The sequence below is a fragment of the Myotis yumanensis genome, unplaced genomic scaffold (assembly GCF_028538775.1).
Source record: "Myotis yumanensis isolate MYYU_CA2020_CCGP unplaced genomic scaffold, mMyoYum1.0.hap1 SCAF_2, whole genome shotgun sequence".
Lineage (NCBI taxonomy): Eukaryota > Metazoa > Chordata > Mammalia > Chiroptera > Vespertilionidae > Myotis > Myotis yumanensis.
Window position 1 is genome coordinate 66,976,214 of NW_027223753.1, and position 20,669 is coordinate 66,996,882.

A 20,669-nucleotide genomic window follows, 5' to 3' on the forward strand; every position below is an offset into this window, starting at 1 on the left:
CTGAATCTGTCTTCAAGGCCCCCTTTTCTCTGACTTCCCAGTAAGCCCAAGCAAACTGTCCAAGTGACCCTGGAGGACTTGCCCCTGTTGCTTCTTCTAAGCTAAGCCCTTCCTTGTTTCACTGTCCTGAGTGTGCTTTTGCTGCAGCCAATAAATTCTTGCTTGCTTTGCTGCAAACCCTCCGTGCCCCCCCACCCCAACCACACACACACACACACACACACACTCCAGACAAAATAATCTGAGGATAGAAATCAGTATAGTGGCTGCTGTTATGTAGGGGTGGGAGGTGGAGGTGATTGCCGAGAAAGAAGCATAAGGAAACTTCTAAGGGAAGGAAAATGTTTTAAACACTTTGCATGCTTGTACACCAGTTTATACAATGTCAAAATTCAAACAGTAGATTTGAGATGTGTATTTTTTTGTATGCAATTATAACTCAGTAAGTTAAAAATTAAAATCATTTCCACCAAAATACAGTTGACTTTGAACTAAGCTGCACCAAACCTACACATTATTTGGGGAACGACAGAACAATTTTTATCTTCTTGAACAAGGAAATCTATTCTTTCTCAAGATCTTCATATGTACTTCACATTTAAAACTAGACCCAATTGTTTTCTGTTAAAAATACCACTTTCTAACTAGTAGTTACTATATTTTATATGCTTAGATACAACCACTTTTAAAAGATTATTAATTTTTAAAACTTGATCTGAATATTCTACATATAAAATCTCATCAGTGGCAAAGAATTTGTTCCCTTTTCAAGCTTAACTTCCATTTCTGTTTTATATCTAAAGCACTTGTCAGAACTTTCAAAAAAATGCCTTTAATTTAAAACAGAATTATCTCCAGTATTTCAGCATTATGCATAAAAGTAACAGGTGAACTAAAATAGTCCTCTATTAAGGCATTGTCCTTCTCTAATTCAGAGTATCTTATTTTAGGAATAAATGTTGATTTATTAAATGCCTATTATCTCTTTTTTATTGACTTTTTACAGAGAGGAAAGGAGAGGGATAGAGAGTTAGGAACATCGATGAGAGAGAAACATCCATCAGCTGCGTCCTGCACACCCCCTACTGGGGATGTGCCCGCAACCAAGGTACATGCCCTTGACTGGAATCGAACCTGGGTCCCTTGAGTCCGTAGGCTGATGCTCTATCCACTGAGCCAAACCGGTTAGGGCTTACTTTTTTTTTAATTTTTTATTGATTTCAGAGAGGAAGGGAGAGGGAGAGAGAGATAAAAACATCAACGATGAGAGAGAATCACCAATTGGTTGCCCTCTGCACACCCCCTATTGGGGATGGAGCCCACAACCCAGGCATGTGCCCTTGACCGGAATCGAACCCTGGACCCCTCAGTCTGCAGGCTGACGCTCTATCCACTGAGCAAAACCGGCCAGGGCTTAAATGTCTATTATCTTAGCAGACCATAGGTTTTCTTACAAACTATTTTCTTATAAAAGTTAACTCTAGTTGTTTGTGGGTTATTCTTCTTCTAGTACTTATGTGTTAGCATATATTAAGTTACGGTAGGATAATAAATAATTTCAGAAGTTCAGTGGCTTAAAACAAGATTTTTTTCTTATTAATACTACATGTCTTTCTATGCCATCCTTATTCAAAATGATGGCGTCCCCACCACTTGAGACATGGCAGTCAGCATGCTGGAGAAGGTGGGTATGTGGTGAATTATGCATCAATTTAATGGTTTCTAACAGTAACTTTTCCACTCATTGGCCAAAAACAGTGAGGGGTGATGCTTACCTTCAAATGTGGTGGGGAAGTACAACTGTACCATGTAGCCCCAAGGAGAAGAACCAGAAATAGAAGTGAACAGTCATAAGTGCTGTTCCAAATGCCAATTAGCAAATATAATTCAGCACTATATTTGGGGGGATTTATGTATACATTCATTTTAAAAAGCTTATTCTTGGTGACTTCCTTTTTGTGCCACATGACAAACTGAAGGAAACAGAGTTAATACTAATTTCATTGTACTTTTGCATTTGTCACAGAGAAGTAATCTGTCAATGATTTTAGGTCCTTCCAAAGTAAAATTTTTATTAAATGGATGCTTGAAAGTTTCTATTAATAAAATCTGTTCGATGTTAAAAGGATACCTTCCCAAGTAGTGTGTGGGAATCTTGATTTGCAATGCTGAGGACCTTTTGCTAGGAATGTAAAATAATTTCTGTTGTGCCTATAATATTTGATCCTATTGGATCTTGAAGTAGGACCATAATGGCTATCTTGTCTTGACCACTTACCCATTCACTCTCAATATTCTCAAGTTTTGTTCTCTGCTTTACTGATTCAATTTTTCTAGAATGTTAAATCAGCTAATTGCTATCTAAAACACTTTTTACTCTGTTCCTGTGTTATCTTATTTCTTTCTGACCACATTTAACAGAAATGTTATAGAAGCAGTATTTCATTGATCACAAAAATTAGGTATTTTCTATAGCTTTCATCTGGTAAACAGTCCGGGGCAGACTTTTATTTTAAGTCCATAGGATTACTATTCCTCTTCATTGTAGTTTGTATTCATAAGCCTCATGTTGTTTTTTCATGCTTATTCATCTTGTAATAAAGAATTGTCAATCCAATTCTTTATTACCAAGTCCAATGGTGGCAATGATGCTGGAAAACTTTTTAGTCCACTGCCACAGAACTCTCAATCCCTCTGGGTGCTCAAGAGTTCCTGGCAAATAGATGACTGAAACAAAATAAACTCCCAGTATGGTTCCAGAAGTTTATTACAAAGGATGCAGGTAGGTTTCTAATCAAAGCAAATATAACACCAACTTAGAGAAGACAGAACTCTCTCACATTAACAATCCACAATAAATAGTCCTTAACTAGTGTGACTCAGACTCCTATCTTTTTGATAACCCATCTTCATCTTGGATGACTTGCATTTTGTAGTGTACAATGACTGTTGGTAGTTCCCTGCATCACGATCTAAATTCTAGCCAGGAGGAAGGAATAAATGGAAGGCACATCCCTTAGGGGAGAATCTAGAATGGCACACATCTCTTCTACTTACAACCCATATGGCCATACCCAACTACAAGGGAAGCTGGGAAATACAGTCTAGCTGGGCAGCCATCTGCCCAGTTAAAAACCAAGGGGGTTCTATTACTAAGGAGTGGGGAAACATCCTGGGAAACAACCAGCAGCCTCTGCTATAAGGAATAATGGGGTAAGAAGAGAGGAGATGAGAATGAATGTCCAGTACAATCAAGGGACTTTGCCTTCTAGTCTACAAGAAATAGTACACAAAGACAAACAGACATTTAAACTCCTTACCATGCAAGCTATAAATTGTAAATCCATCCAAAAGCATTTTATAATACACTATTAAAACCAAAACAGCTTAAGGTAGCAATCTTAAAGGTGAGGGGAAAACAGAAACATAGCAAAAAGCAGCCAGGAAGCTAATTTTTGGAATCTGATTTTCTAGTCTGGCCTAAACTTTTAGAATGTTTTTGTTTTGTTTCTTATTGTAAATTAATAAAAATTTTAAACAGGGAATATAAAGAGGAATCAGAATTTTTCTGCCATCTTCCTGGAAATTGATCTTATTTAAGCATTTTGGCATACAACCTGTAATAAAGAATTCAGAATAGGAGTCTTAGAACAATATTCCCCAAATTACTTGTTTTTGTAGGCTTGGCTTATTTAAAAACATTTAGTTTAAAACTAAAAATACTTTCTAAATGTGCTGAGTCTAAAAGTTCAATCATTTTCAATTATTTAACCCTTTCTACTAGTCCCTTGTTTCAAAGAATCAAGGGCTACTATATTTTCTTACGAGAAATATTGCATTAAAGACAATCTTGAGAGGAAAAAATAATTTTGAAAACTATGAACAAGAGATATTCTAGAAAGAATTACTACTAATAAAATAGCCAGTCTCAAAATCATCATTTATGTTCCCCTTAATGTAAATTGGGTAGGAACTCAAACTGAATTATCCCCTAGAAATAAACTACATCATAGTTAATTTCCCATCCCAGCCCATAAAATAGACCCTAAATAACAGAACAAAAACAAAAAAAATGATCCTGTACAAATCAACAGTATAGTTGCCACTTGGAAAATAGTTAGTAAAGGAAAATGTGTTGTAAGTTCTATCCCTGAATACCTGAACATGTTTTGCTTTTCCTCAAACACAGACAGGTCTGCAGCAGCATCTAAGCTAAGGAGCTATGCCTCTGATGAAGACGTATCCTAGCCTTGGTGACAATAAGTTTAATCATTAACATACTAATACTTCCAGGCTGCTCTATGGCACATGTTCCTTTTTCCCTCTACTTGGAATGAGTTTCTCTCCATTAACAGTTACTCATGCTTAATGAACATCTTTCAAGGTGAATTCAACAGTAATTTCCCCAGGAAGTCACCACTCCCTTCCTCTGTATTCTCACCAAACTTGGAAATATGTAATAGTGCTTTTACCATGCTATGTTGTACGAATGTAACCTCCTCCCTTTCACATACTAGCCAAATAGTTGTCCCAGAGCTTGCTTACAGTGTCTCATCTTTCTATCACTCTGAGCAGCAGAGTGCTTAACGGAAACTTGTAGTAGAAAAACCAAAGGTTTTTTAAGTCCTACGATCTGAATTTAAGTGCGGCTGTCACTTACTAGATGTAGAAACTTGTGTTTATTACCTAAGCACTGCAAGCCTCAATTTGCCTTTCTGTAAAATGAAAAAAACTATGTAAGAGAGTGGTTGAGTAAAATTAGTAACTTTCTGATGGGAGAAAGTAGCATCTAAATTAACAATTTTAAATTAGGCAAGAAAGCAGTCTCTGAGGGCTTATTAGAGAAGCCAAAGCAAGAATTTGAAAATGAATTCAAATGTCCCTTAATTTAAAAACATAGCTTGGCCATATCGAACTAAACCTGAAGCTGTTCCTTTATGAAATCCTGCTGATGCAAAGTTAAAGATAGTAACCCAATAATTGTTAAAACACAACTGAAGCATTAAATATGACAGATCCACAATAATCACTCAAAAACATTTTGTAACTGCCTTGTTATAAGAATGGCACCTCAGACTTAGAATCACCCTCTCTTTATAAAAGGTTAACAAAAAGAAATAACTTGAATTTCCAAAATATGTATCACTGAAATTTCATACTAAATTTATGCTGTATAGTTTATACATTATCTCATTTAATTCTTAATAATTCCTAACAATTCTGAGATATACTGTACCTGCCCTTCCCCCCCCAGGGGATGAAGGGGGCTGATTTTACATTTATATAAAATAAAGTTAAACTTTGAGAAATTATATAACTTGACTAGACTATTTATACTAATAAAAGGGTAATATGCTAATTAGACTGGGAGACCTTCCAGGAGACCAGATGTCCTTCCAGACAAAGCCATGGCAGCAGGGCCGAGGCAGAGGTGGTTAGGGGCGAGCAGGCTGGGGGGGGAGACAGTTGGGGGCAAGCAGGCCAGCGGGGGGGGGGGGGGGGAGCAGTTGGGGGCAAGGTTGGCAGGTGGGGCAGTGGGTGCAAACAGACCAGGCGGGGGGGAGGGGCAGCAGTGGGGGGCGATCAGGCTGGTGGGGGGGCAGGTCGGGGCTAGCAGGCTGGCAGTTGGGAGCAAGCAGGTTGGCAGGGGGGCAGTTAGGGGTCATCAGACCGGAAGTGGGGACAGTTGGGGGCGATCAAGCTGGCAGGCAGAGTGGTTAGGGGCGATCAAGCCGGCAGGCAGGTGAGCAGTTAGGAGCCAGGGTCCCAGATTGCGAGAGGGATGTCCAACTGCCAGTTTAGGACACCCCCCAAGGGGTCCTAGATTGGAGAGGGTACAGGCCGGGCTGAGGGACACACCCCGCCCCCGGCCAATGCACGACACCGGGCCACTAGTCTTCTATATATATAAAAGCCCAGTGACCGAATGGCAGAATGACCAAAACAACCAGTCGACCAGTCACTATGACGTGCACTGACCACCAGGGGGCAGACACTCAACGCAGGAGCTGCCCCCTGGTGGTGTGTTCCCACAGCAGGAGCAGCCGCTCAGAGGGTGGGTCCACAGCTGCTCAGCTGACTGAGATGAGCAGCACTCCCACAGCAAGCTGATCCCCTCAGGTCACACCCCCCACCAGTGCACTAATCCCGTGCACTGGGTCTCTAGTAGTTATATAACTTTTACCTATAGAGCCAAGCCTAGACTACAGGGCCATTGACTGCTAGTTATATATCTAAACTATATATTCTAGAGGAATTTGTAGTCTAGGTCTGGAGACATAGAAAACAAAGATTAAAAAATCTAAAAATACAGAACATCTTAAGGACTGGTAAACTGTAAAGTTAATAGTATAGATTTGTGTTTCTTAATATGATGTGTGACCTTAAAGTGGAACCTGGAATCCTTTAAAACATATTTTCCAGCTGATTTTTTTTTTAGGGTTCAGTTTCCAGCAGATTTTATTTTCTTCTCAAAAAAAGCTATTTACAAAAGGTATATATCAACAATCTGACAGGCAAAGACTTGACATGATTAGTCTCAGCTGATTCTTAATGAATATTCATATATTCAAGTAGTAGATTCACTGGTATAAACAACACCCAGAATGAGCCTAGGAGGAAGAGATCAAATTGACCCATTTTCTCTTTCAAGTCTACCTAAACTAGCTATGGTATTTCCCTTAATTGCTTTTAAAAACAATTTCAAATGGTTTCACAAAAGTGGCTTTAACTACAAATGACACCAGTAGTTCTAAACAACCTCTTATATTGCCGAAACCGGTTTGGCTCAGTGGATAGAGCGTCGGCCTGCGGACTGAGGGGTCCCGGGTTCGATTCCGGTCAAGGGCATGTACCTGGGTTGCGGGCACATCCCCAGTAGGAGATGTGCAGGAGGCGGCTGTTCGATGTTCCTCTCTCATCGATGTTTCTAACTCTCTCTCTCTCTCCCTTCCTCTCTGTAAAAAATCAATAAAATATATTAAAAAAAAAAAAATAAACAACCTCTTATTGTGAAATCCTACTTATAAAAGTCATGATAACCAACTTCATGCTTTAACAGCTATTACAACAGGTCACTAAATACTTTGCCAATATAAACAATGTACAAAGTAAAATTTATACACAAATTGATGATTTAAATATGATTATACTGCCACCTAGTGCTCATCTTTTAATGTTACACAATTAAACTGTTAGGATTTGGGGGGGAAAACATAAAACAAAAAGTGCTATTAGAGCCAATGACAAAGCTTTGCTTTAAAAAAATTGGCCCCATTTTAGAGGTCACTACCAATATCTTAAGGATTACTGATAAGGTGAGACAGCCAATCACAAATCATAACACTTCATATATTTAAAATTAAAATCCTATAATTCAAATAAGAGGAAAGCCAAACAATGTTTACATGTTAAATAGTATTAAAAAATAGCAACAAAAGTTGTAAATGGCCTAAGTTACAGGATAGACTAAATACTACACAGCCATTTAAATACTGGGATAGAAGGCAAACAAGACATTAAATGTGTAGTACTTTCCAAAGACAGCAGTATCTCCCATTCACATGCTCTTCTGCAACATGACCTTGTCCCTCTCACAATGATATGAAGCCTATTTCTCCACCCCTTCCAATCTAGGTGGGACCTAAGACTACTTTGATTAATACAATACAGAAGTGATCATAGTCTACCCCTAGCCCTAACTATCCAAGTACAAAACACTTGCTCTTGGGATATTAGTCTTAGAAACCAAGCGCCACATATGAAATATGACTACACTGACACAATTACAGAGAAGCCCTAGACAACGACAGAGCCATGTAGGGAGGCCAAGAAATGCAGGTGAAGAAGCCATCATGGAAGTGGATCCTCCACATTTAGCCTGTGCCATGTGGAAACAATGGCACAGATGAGTCCTTCCTGTGAAATCATGAGCAAAATAAAATGGTTGCTATAAGCCATAAAGTTCTGAGTTTGTCATGTAATTGAAACAGAAATCGTTTCCTGAAAGTATGATATTGCTTTAAGAAAATCCTAAAAACATGTGACACTGGTTTTGTAACTGAATGGTGGGCTTCAAGGAGCCAATGAATGCAGGTTTGAAGAAGAGTGAGAAAAGTGTTATTAAAGACTGGAGAAGAGGTAGTATATACCATAAAAGATAAACATAATTTTTATATTATGAATTATTTCATTTTAAAAAGTGATAGTAATGAACTCTACTTTCCAAATCATATGGCTTTGAAAATGACAACTGAGTGGTATCTAGTCTTGAGTTTGAAATAAGAGTTAGAAGCTGTCATAAGTTTCAAGCACAAGTTAAACATTAATTACATTGTTGTTTAAAAATAATTCTAGGAGTTTCAGTTTCTAAACTTGTCTGTTGATTATTCAATAAATCTGATATAATCTAAAAAGTCAGAAAATGAAAAACTTTTATGGCAAGTACAATCAATCCATTATACCAAGATCATTTAATAAGAAACCAATGATGATATTATATATCTGGATTTAAGTTCCTATGGACATCAGTATCTCAAATAAGAAAAAGTCACTAATTTTAAGTGGATTGGAGAAGACTTGCTCAGCTTAATTTCTCCCCTGTCTCCATAGTATAAGAAAAAAAGGCTTGAATTGAGCTGGGAAGAAAGAGCACATGCCTTTAAACCAGCAAGATAATGCAAATCTAATTATATACTACAATCTAAATTTATTATCAATAGTAGAGGCCCGATGCACGAAAATTCATGCAAGAGTAGGCCTTCCTTCCCCCGGCTACTGGCACCAGCTTTCACTTCAGCCCTGCTGCTAGGCACCCGGGACCTGGGTGGCTTCCCTCTGGCCCCGGCTTGTCTGGAAGGACGTCGGGTGTAATTGGTATATTACCCTTTTATTACTATAGACTAGAGGCCCGGTGCACAAAAATTCATACACTGGGTGTGGGGGGGAGTTTCTCAGCCTGGCCTGCCCCCTTCTCACAGTCAGGGAGGGGATGTCCTACTGATGGCTTAAACCCGCTCCCTGTGGGGCGGGCCTAAGTCGCAGTCTGGCCTCCTCCTGCAGGAGGTGACTGGGCCGATCAGGGAAGGTGCCATCCCCATCACCCTGCTGCTGCTGCTGCTGGCCACCATGGCTGCCTGCCCTCAGCCCTCGCAGCCACCGCGTCTTTGTCTGGAAGGACGGTCAGCTGTCCAGTCTAGCATATTATGCTTATTATTATAGATAACTTGTGTACATACATATGTATGTATATGTATTTTTACAATTTAGGCTCATGAAGCGTCATGTTTAATTAAGGTATTTTCAAAATAATTTGCTTGGCGTATCAGCAAAATAGAAGAATGGAATTCTCTTTCTGGGGGGATAACATTTCACATAACTGGAATTCAAACTAAGTGTTCCCTATCAACATTGACTGCAAATGTTCATCTATCAATGCTGTGTCAACTAGATTTCATGTATTTCACTTTTTAAAAGTCTTTTTCACACAAATATTGCCAAATACTGAAATTAATCCACAAGCATATGATTTTTTAAGTATATTTTTATTGATTTCAGAGAGGAAGGGAGAGGGAGAAAGAGAAACATCAATGAGAAGAGAGAATCCTGCACATCCCCTCACTGGTGATAGAGCCCACAACCCAGGCATGTGCCCTTGACATGAATTGAACCTGTGATCCTTCAGTCCAGTGATCACCAACAGGTGGTCCGTGAGGTCCAAAAGGTTGGCGACCGCTGGTTTAAGGAAACCTTTGGAGCAGCAGTCGCCAACTGGTGGTATCTAGCTGGTTCAAAAGGTTGGCGACCACTGCTTCAGTCCACAGGCCGACGCTCTATCCACTGAGACAAACCAGGTAGGCCACAAGCATATGATTTTAATTGAGCATATTCATTGCTTGCAAGGCATTTATAGAATTTTATTACATTCTGATACTTGCTTTTTATCATGTCACTACAGTGTACATTAATCATTTCCAACTGAAGGTTTGGTGGAAGCTCCTAAATTGCACAATTAAACAGATTTTATAAGATGAAAATTTCCTTTGCTTTTGTATCCAGGTCTGAAAAACACTAATGAAAATATAGTTTGAGTCTGGCAATATAGGGTGACCCCAAAAAATATATACACACACTTTGAATAATTAAAGGCAATGTTTATTAAAAAACATTTCATTTTAAAAATTAAGCTATCAGTTGTCATGAGTGCATACATTTTTTGGGGAACACCCTGTATATCTGCTGCAGATCTGTTTGGGAATGAAGATCTTAGTTCTTATTTTAACTTCTGACATCAATGAAAGTATAAAAAATACTACATAAAGCAATTTAACATTACTTGTGATTCAGACATTAGTTGCTGTCAAATTCACTTTATCACAGTGTTTAACATATAGGCCCTGTTTTGCCTGGTGACTCTAGGTTGGATTCATTTGGAAATATTAGCAAGTCTAGAGCAATAGTTAATTACTAAAGCCATTCAGTGTTTAATAGTTATTGAAGGCAGTACTGGTTCAGAGAAATTTCAATCTTGCCCCTAAGCTACAAAAATTATAAGGTAACTTTTCCACTACTAAGCAAACAAATTACTGTGTGGTAGAACTGTCCATGAGATTGAATGAAGTCCACTACTGACACTATTGGATCAGTAATAGTACATGACAGATTCAAACCTTTTCCACAATGTATCTGGTGATGAAAAATACAATGAATGACTATAGGTTTTTAAAAATCTTACATTTTTACACTTTGCAAATAAGTCTTCTGCTCCACACATTTTTTCACCACCATCTATCTATATAATACAGGAATATGCAAATTAGCCAGGATGCCATAACGTCACGACTGAATAGCAGGGACCTAAGGCTGCATGGCACCTGGCTGGGGTGAGGGACTTCAGGCCGTGCCCTCCACCCAGCAGGGCTTGACAGGGTTGGGGCTGGCTCACCCAGTGTGGGTGGGGCTGGCCAGGTCTGGGTCTCCTGCATTTTCGAAGCGCGTGCGGGTGGTGGGTGGGGACTTGACTCTAGGTCCCTCGGTGCACCCCAGACTCTGACAAGAGGAAGATTTTCATACACATTTTACTAATTTTTTTTCATCTCTGACACTTCTATTATAGAGAGAGGGCAAATAGCAATTATTAAAATATTTCCTCTAATTCCCTTTTAATGTGCACGAATTTCGTGCACCAGGCCACTAATAAGTTATAATACTTTTTAACAGATTCCACTTCACGTTGTACTGAATCAATACTCTTGCAACATCTTTGAAAGTATTTTCTCCTATGGATGCATGCAGTTTCAAACTCTGCAAACTCTGCACTGACTCCTTGAATAAACAACTCAACATCAGTAACATCTGTCTAGTCATCAAGAGTCTAGGAAAAATAGTTGAAATAATTCCCTTATATTTTGAGTATTGATATCCTCAACTCTTCAAACAACTGTTCTTACTGAAAGGCTAACAGTCTTAATAAGTTTTTCTCTGGACACATTTCTTCAGCTGTTGCAATCACACATAAATTAATTAACTCACCATTGATAAACGGCTTTCCCTGCTTGGCCTACAAATGAGCCACTCAGAAACTTTAGCTGCAGCCTTATTTTCATTCTTTTATTTTTGTGAAGAAATTCTGCTGTGATGAGGTATTCCACTTTACATTTTCTAAATCTTCTGACCATTGTGTTCCTCAGTTGGGAGTACTGTGACAGTGTTTTGTCTGGTAATCTAAATGTTTATTGCATTCTTTTAGCACAGCTAAAATATCATAGCATAATAAACACAATGCTTCACCATCTAATTCAATAACGAAATAACTCATACTACACTGGGCCTTAAAAGCATGACATTCAAGTTCATTGTTTTTTGTTTGTTTTGACATAATGAGTATGCAATGATAACAAAACAAATAAATAAAATGTTGCAGTATGGAGGTATGCTTGTTACTTAAAAATGCTGTGGGATTTTAACTATCAACTGGGATTTGTAGTGCACTGAGCAGCAGTACAAAGTGATGAGAGCAACATATATGGTTTCTGTTGCAACTACTATATTCTGCTGTTGTATTAAGAAAGTAGCAATAGTCAATATGTAAACAAATGATTATGGCTGTGCTCCAATAAAACTTTACTTATGGACACTAAAATAAGAATTTTATTATTTTCATGTGCCCCAAAATATTATTCTCTTGATTTTTTTCAACCGTTTAAAAAAATGTAAAAGCCATTCTTAGCATACAGGCCATGTGAAAACAGGCAGTGGGTCATAGTGTGCCAATCTCTAATTGAACTCATTTTATTATGTAGGATAGAAATTTGGCTCCCATGCAGAGAGGAGCAAGACTGCCAGATTACCTAAACTTCAGTTTCCTAACCTCCAAAATGAGGATAATGTGAGCACTCACCTCACATATTTCTCTGAGGTTAAACTGAGTGAATATGTAAATCATTTAGAACAATGTCTACTGTAAAGTGAACTAGCTGTTAAAAATATTTCTTACTGAGCATAATATAATGCAAATGGATTTCAATTCTTATCAGCAGCTATGTATGATTTAAAATTCCCACTGGAGATCTGAGGAAAGCAGCCTACTTAAATGAATATTACAGATGTCCTCCGCCAAAACCGGTTTGGCTCAGTGGATAGAGCGTCGGCCTGCGGACTGAAGGGTCCCGGGTTCGATTCCGGTCAAGGGCATGTGCCTGGGTTGCGGGCGCATCCCCAGTGGGGGATGTGCAGGAGGCAGCTGATCGATGTTTCTAACTCTCTATCTCTCTCCCTTCCTCTCTGTAAAAAATCAATAAAAAAACAAACAAACAGATGTCCTCCAGTAAACACATCCACAGTACATCAACATCAATGTATCTGTTATACTTCCCACAATCCTAGCATTTTCAAACTACTAAGGCATGGCTGCAACACTACCACCAGAATACTTTTTATAAAAATACTAGAGGCCCGGGGCATGAAATTAATGCACGGGTAGGGTCCCTAGGCCTTTCCAGCGATCAGGGCCAATCGGGGCCTTCCAGCTGCCAGCCGGGGCCGCCCTTCCCTGGCTGCTGGCTGCCGGCCGGGGACGTCCTTCATTCCAGGCCACCCCCTGATGGTTAGCGCACGTCACAGTGAGTGATCAGTCTTAGGGTAGAACTCCACCAGGGACAATATGCATATTAGTCTTTTATATATTTAAATGTTTTTATTGATTTCAGAGAGAGGAAGGGAGAGGGACAGATAGAAGCACGGATGAGAGAGAAACATTAATCAGCTGCCTCCTGCTTGCCCCCTACTGAAGATTGAGCTCCCAACCCGGGCATGTATCCTGACTTGAAATCAAACTCGCAACCTCCTGGTGCATGGAACAACACTCAACCAACCAAGCCACATTGGCTTGGCAGAATAATTTTTAAGTAGATCATTTCTATTCTAGTTTTGGAGCATTTCTAGATTAGTGAGCAAAGAAATAAAAGTGAAATTTTAAGAAATATTTTTAGCAATGACTATTTTACATCAGAAAAACATAAATAAATCATTCCATAGGAAATGAAAATTACAACAAATCTTTTTTGTTTACTAAAAAGCCTTGGATAAGATTCAACAAGATACACTTTTATGCTCCGAAATAAATGACATTTAAAAGCCACGAAAGTTTTATTACATGTGTGTAATCCTGCCATCTCAATGCCCCATCAAATATTTAAGACTAAGAACTCAGGAAACTGGGGGCCTTTTTTTTTTTTTTATTAACTCTCAAATTGATGTTCCCTCCTATCCAACATTATAAAACATATGCATCTGGGAAAACTTCAGGATGTTGAAAAAAGAAATAGAAAAAGATACAAAAAAGTGGAAGATTGTACCTTGTTCTTGGATTGGTAGAATCAACATCATTAAAGTGTCCATACTACCCAAAGCAATCTACAGATTCTATGCAATCCCTATTAAAATACTAACAACATATTTCAGAGTTAGATCAAATACTCCAAAAATTTATATGGAATCAAAAAAGACTCCGAGTAGCTGCAGCAATTCTAAAAAAGAAAAACAAAGTTGGAGGAATCATAATACCAGATTTCAAGTTATACTACAAAGCCACCATAATCATAACAGCCTGGTACTGACACAAGAACAGGCATATAGATCAATGGAACAGAACAGAGAACCCAGAACTCAACCCAGGCCATTATGCTCAATAAATATTTGACAAAGGAGGTAAGAGCATACAATGGAATCAAGATAGTCTCTTCAATAAATGGTGTTGGGAAAATTGGATACATGCAAAAAAAATGAAACTGATCACTGACTTACACCATACACAATAATAAACTCAAAATGGATAAAGGACTTAAATATAAGACGTGGAACCATAAAAATTCTAGAAGAAACCATAGGCAGCAAAACCTCAGACAGCTCTTGTAGCAATACGTTTACTGATACATCTCCTAAGCCAAAGGAAACTAAGGAGAAAAATAAACAAATGGGACTACATCAAACTAAAAAGCTCTACACAGCAAAAGAAACCATCAACATGACGAACAGGCAGCCCACTGTAGGGGAGAACATATTTGGCAATGATACATCTGATAAAGGGTTAATATCCAAAATATATAAGGAACTCATACAACTGACAAAAGGAAGACAAACAATCCAATCAAAAATGGGCAAAGGACCTAAATACTAGTAGACACTTCTCCAAAGAGGACACACAGATGGCCAAGAGACATATGAAAAAATGCTTGAAGTCACTAATCATCAGAGAGATGCAAATCAAAATGACAATGAGGTACCATCTCACACCTGTCAGAATGGCTACCATCAACAAATCAACAAACAAGTGCTGGCGAAGATGTGGAGAAAAGGGAACCCTCGTGCACTGCTGTTGGGAATGCAAACCTGTGCAACCATTATGGAAAACAGTATGGAGTTTCCTCAAAAATTAAATATGGAACTGCCATTTGGCCCAGTGATCCTACTTCTAGGAATATATCTTAAATACCCCGAAGCACCAATCAGAAAGAATGCATGCATCCCTATGTTCATAGCAGCACAATTTACAATAGCTAGGATCTGGAAACAGCCCAAGTGGCCATCAGTAGATGAGTGGATAAAAAAGCTATGGAACCATTTATATCATGGAATTCTATGCAAAAAGAAGAATCTCTTACCCTTTGAGACAGCATGAAGGGACCTAGAGAATATCATGCTAATTGAGGTAAGTCAGTCAGAGAAAGACAAGTATCACATGATCACACTCATATGTGGAATGTAGTAACAAAATAAACTGATGAACGGAGTGGATCCAGAGACATGGAAGCATGGAACAGAGTGTGGAATCTCAGAGGGAAGGCAGGGGAGGGTGGGTGGATGGGAGGTAATTAACCAAAGAACTTATATGCATATGTGCATAACTCATGGACACAGACAATAGGGTGCTGAAGGTCCAGGGGGAGCTGGAGAGGGTCTATGGGGAGAAAAAGGAACATATATAATAAAAAATTATTTTAAAAAGGGGGAGGGCCTGGTATGTGGGTTCTTGAGTTTAGCAGCAGAGAGGAGCTCCTCCAGTTCTCAGGCAACATGGTAGTTACATATAAAGAGCTTTCTATATGGCGGGCACTGTTTTACTTACTTTGTACATGATAACTCATTTAATTTTCTGACAATAATCCCTTCAATCCTATTTTCATTCCCATAGGCAAGGGCAGTAACTTGCACACTGGAGTTTCTCTCTCACTTACCCACCATCCTGATTCTCTAATTGCCAGTGGTATACTTCCCCACATAGTTTCAAATATTTTATTTACATTTGTATTCATATTCGTTTTCTGATATTTGTCAAGGTGTTGGGAAAATTGTGAACAGTAATATGTTGACTTCACTAATGTATGGGTGCCTGGTGAGGAGCACTGTTATTATATCCAAATAAAAAGAACTATGAATAAAATTATCATTTTTTATCTTGATAAATATCTAGATATTTTTCCCTATCTTTTGTATTCTGCATGAAACTACAAGAACTAAAGCAATACAGACCTGATTGTATTTGGGAGACAGAAAAATAGTACTGCAAAATAAAAAAAAAATCAGGACAAATATTGTCTGCATGCTAAGCAAGACATTCCTTATATTCCCAATTAAAACCTTTCTAAATTCTTCAAAAAAATAAAAATAAAACATATGCCTTTGAACTGACAATAAAATATGATATCTCTGAATGATTTTACTTACTTGTGTTTTTTTTCTAATTCTTTTTGAGTGTTTCATGATAATTATGAACTAAATATGAATTACTTAAACATTCAAAATGTATTCACTAAAAGACAGTTTGGAAAACACAAAAAAGACAAAGTATCCAAAATAGTGATATTAGTTAAAACCATAATAACTGCTTACCTACAACCAGGCCACATTCAGGACAGATCATATCACCAGCTCTGTAGTCCTCCACTAAAATCGAATCTGGATGGTTTGGACATGTGACTCTTGGGAGCGCATCCAAACTAAATGAAATGGGGGGGAAAAAAAAGTTTTTTTGTTTCTTTTTTAAAAATTCTCACCCTATGACATAAAGGGAGAGAGAAAGAGAGAAACATCAATGTGTGAACCATACGTGAGAAACACCAATCCTCCCAACCAACATGTAACAAAGTAGTCTTCTGGGGGTTGGAGGAGGAAGGATTTTTAACATTTTTCTTTTTTTTTACCCTTGACCAGAATCGAAACTGGGACCCTTCAGTTTGCAGGCCGACGCACTATCCACTGAGCCAAGCCAGTCAGGGCAACATTTTTCTAATATATATTTATAACATATTTAAACTAAATTTCTGAAGTAAACACCCCAATTAAATTACTTTAAATTCTAGCCAGTTATTAATAGGTAGATTCCATTGGAATTATTTTTTATACGAAGTTACTGGTTTGCAGACATAAAAAGCATTAAAAACTTTAAATAGAAAACAAGTGTTTTATTCTCTTAACATGTAGGCAATTAAGTTTTTAAAAAATCTTGATTAGCAATGAAATGACTAGCTACCATAATAACCTGTGACAGTTACAGATAACCACGCAGTTTGTGCCCCCTACCATCTATTTCTCTGGTCAGAGAATAAATTTTTTCTGCTTGCTAGTTACCATGGTGGTAGATTTAGAACAGTATACTAAACTTAATCTACCCCTAATATGCTAAGTGTCTGGTCAACCGTTCAACCAATCCAAGTGTAATATGTTAATGATATGCTAAGGCCATTCAACCACTGGCTATGATGTGCTCTGACCACCAGGGGGCAGAGTCAACCAGTCGCTATGACGTGCACTGCTCCAACTGGTACATTAGCTTGCTGCTGGGGTCTGGCCTATTGGGACTGAGTGAGATGGGCCAGACATGCCCTAGAGCCCTCCCACAGTCCCTCCCCGGTCCCGATCGTGCACTGGTGGGGTCCCTTGGGCTGGCCTGCACTCTCTCGCAATCCAGGACCCTTCAGGGGATGTTGGAGAGCTGGTTTCGGCCTGATCCTGCAGGCCAGGCCAAGGGACCCCACTGGTGCACGAATTCGTGCACTAGGCCTTCAGTAGTAATATAAATGAGGGCGGTAGATGTGGCTCTACTTTACTTAAGACCTAATGATTTCATTTAGTCCAGAATTAATTTTGTTGGCAATCAAAAAATAGTTTTAAAGCTACTTTTTAATCTATTTGTGATATTAATAATTTGTTCAATTATTTTATAATGAAGCAGTTTGGGGAAGACACATCAGCTTTAAATGACCAGACAAATCAGTTTTAAAAAGCAACAAAGACATTTAACGTAGATTTTGTAATTATTTCTGGGGATATGACCTCATACTCACAAATGTTTGTTATCACTAAAAATAAGTTGTCTTTAAAAGTTCACTTGAGACAGGAAAACATTATGCCATAAAAAAAATGCTGGCCGAACCGGTTTGGCTCAGTGAATAGAGCGTCGGCCTGTGGACTCAAGGGTCCCGGGTTCGATTCCGGCCAAGGGCATGTACCTTGGTTGTGGGCACACCCCCACTGGGGGGCGTGCAGGAGGCAGCTGATCAATGTTTCTCTCATCGATGTTTCTAGTTCTCTATCCCTCTCCCTTCTTCTCTGTAAAAAAATCAATAAAATATATTTTTTAAAAAAAATGCTGAACTACAATAAGGATATAAAAGAAAAAGAACCACCCAGCCAGCATGGCTCAGTGGTTGAGCACTGACCTATGAACCAACCAATGATTCTCTCTCATTGATGTTTCTAACTCTCTTCCTGTCTCCTCCTCTCTGAAATCATTAAAAATACATATTTTAAAAAAAGAACCAATCACGACGCAGACATTTTACATGCAGCAAAGCTGGCTTTCAATGAAAAGACCATAAACTGTTAATAACATGCAAGAATTCAAGGAATATCATTTCCATGAGCTCTTTCCTTTGAGTTTACTGGAGACTGAGTTTTTCACTTCCAATATGACAGGAAAGACATCAATGTAAAAATTTGTGATGAGACAACTTTACACACAGAACTTAATGAGAGCCTATATAAGAACTATTAACATTGTTAAGTACTCATGTCAGAGGTAGTACAAGTATTGTTATTCTGAGAATGTTTTCTGTATTATGTAGAATAAAGCCAATGTTTATGAAAAAATTTCACTTGAAGTAATCTAATAAAAGGTTATGTTACAGCCAACACAAATATACATCCAAAAGATGGTATCACCCATGTAAAAGAGGTATTCATGGTTTTGGATAAAGTTCTCACATAATACAGTTTAGAATGTTAGCTCTCAACATAGAAGGCAATTCCCACTGGAAAATTGATAATATAATCCATATTCCCAAAATGTATATAGTCAAGGTAACCAGAACACGTGTTGATCTTTTCATTGAAAAAAATGGGAGGTGGGGTTCGCTTTACATTCATGCTTATTCCAGAAATTCCTATAGAAAAATATTTTCATAAATTATGACAAAATATTAAAAAAGCAAAAGTTATGGAAAATTATTTTAAAATAAAGGAAAACGTTAGCAGAGTAACAGTAATTACAAATGCATAATGTGGACAGTCAGGTGGCACACATCACACAAAGAACTGACGGGAAACAGTATCATGTAGTATGTATATCTACTTATATATCTATATATATATATATGATATAAAAAATCACAAAGATATGCTTACTATAAAAAGGTGTGAATTTTATACAAAATTGAGAAAAGTATGAACTACAGTTATATGCAATAACATGAATATCAAAATGCTGATAAAAAAACTACTCATGAACACATATTTTTGCCATTTATATAAACCTTAAAGTGGGCAAAACAGATCTATGGTGTCAGAAATCAGGATGTGGGAAAGACTATGGGCACAAAGGAGGCTTCCAGGGTGCTAGTGGTATTTGATTTCTTGACCTGGGTTGTAGCTTTGCGTAAATGTTCACTTATTTATTGACCTGTGCACTTAAAACATGTGCACCAACTTCATAAAAAAGGTAAAAAGCAAGGCACAGTGTTTACATTAGACTCCTTTTTCAGGGGGTGGTGGGAGGGCTTAGAACTATCCTATATAATAAAAGGGTAATATGCAAATTGTCTCCTTGACCAGGAATTCGACTGGAGTTTGACAGGGAGCGGGGCTGGGCCACCAACCATCCGGGGCCCTCTCCCCCGCCCCGCCCGCCCCCCCCCCCAGGCTAACCCAGCCCAGCTCGATCGGGCGAGCCAGCCAGACCCCACCTGTGCACAAATTCGTGCACCCATCCTCTAGTATGCATATATTTGCTAAAGCAGAGACTCACTGGGAAAGCACGAAACTGGTTACAATGAATGCTTTGGGGAAGAATTAGATGGCTGGAAGCTGGGGAAGAAGGTAGACTACTTTTCACTTTTCTTGCCTTTTTACTATGTGTAATGTGTTATCTATCCAAAATAAAATGAAATCATGTAAGTCAACTTTTAATCAAATTTCCCAAAGAGTAATACAAAGGAGAAACTACAAGAGTGGGGTTGTAGGGGAAGTAAGGGGAAAAACAAAAGGAAAGGAATGTGGTAAACAATCACCCCTAACACTAAAGCAATTGTGACTACCTAAGAAGCCAGATAATCCCAAATTCATTTTATAGCTATAACTTACTGGGTGCCTACTGTGGGTCTAGTGCTATACATAATTATTAATCTTCAAAGCCACCCTGAAGATGGGCATTATCTCCACTTTAAAGATCATGCCCAGAGAATGATTTGCCCGAAATCACAGAATAAGTGGTGGAGCTTAAATTTGAACTCAGAACACTTGTGCTCTTTTCTGTGAAAACACCAGCCAGTTTCAGAGCCTATTAACTGTGTATCTTCCTCAAGTTAAAAACAGTGAAAAGGTAGAAATACTAATATTTACCTTTGTTCTCACTGGAAGAAAAACTCAAAAAGCTGAACAATGCATTAACACATAGAGCTGGACACGTTCAGAAAAAATTTATTTCGAACATTTTTTTTTTTAACAAGGTATACAAAGTATAGTGTACTTTTTGGGTAAGAAATTTATCAAGTGAATTTACTAGACTGATACTGTAACATTTCATACAAATATATCTTCCTGTTCTTATATGTAAAAGCTGTGCCCAAATATGCCCACATGCACCTTTCAGATCTACTGCTATGAGAGACCACAGGCTG

The 20,669-nt window shown here is 38.3% G+C and overlaps 1 protein-coding gene across 1 annotated transcript in view; it reads right to left on the minus strand.

The window, feature by feature from the left end:
* The window catches only part of GTF2B (general transcription factor IIB), a 39,186-nt gene that overhangs the window by 16,892 nt on the left and 1,625 nt on the right, over positions 1-20,669 (minus strand). The window contains exon 2 of the mRNA XM_070405526.1: positions 16,387-16,493. Coding sequence (XP_070261627.1) covers positions 16,387-16,493 — 107 coding nt within the window. The remainder of the gene's footprint in view (positions 1-16,386; positions 16,494-20,669) is intronic.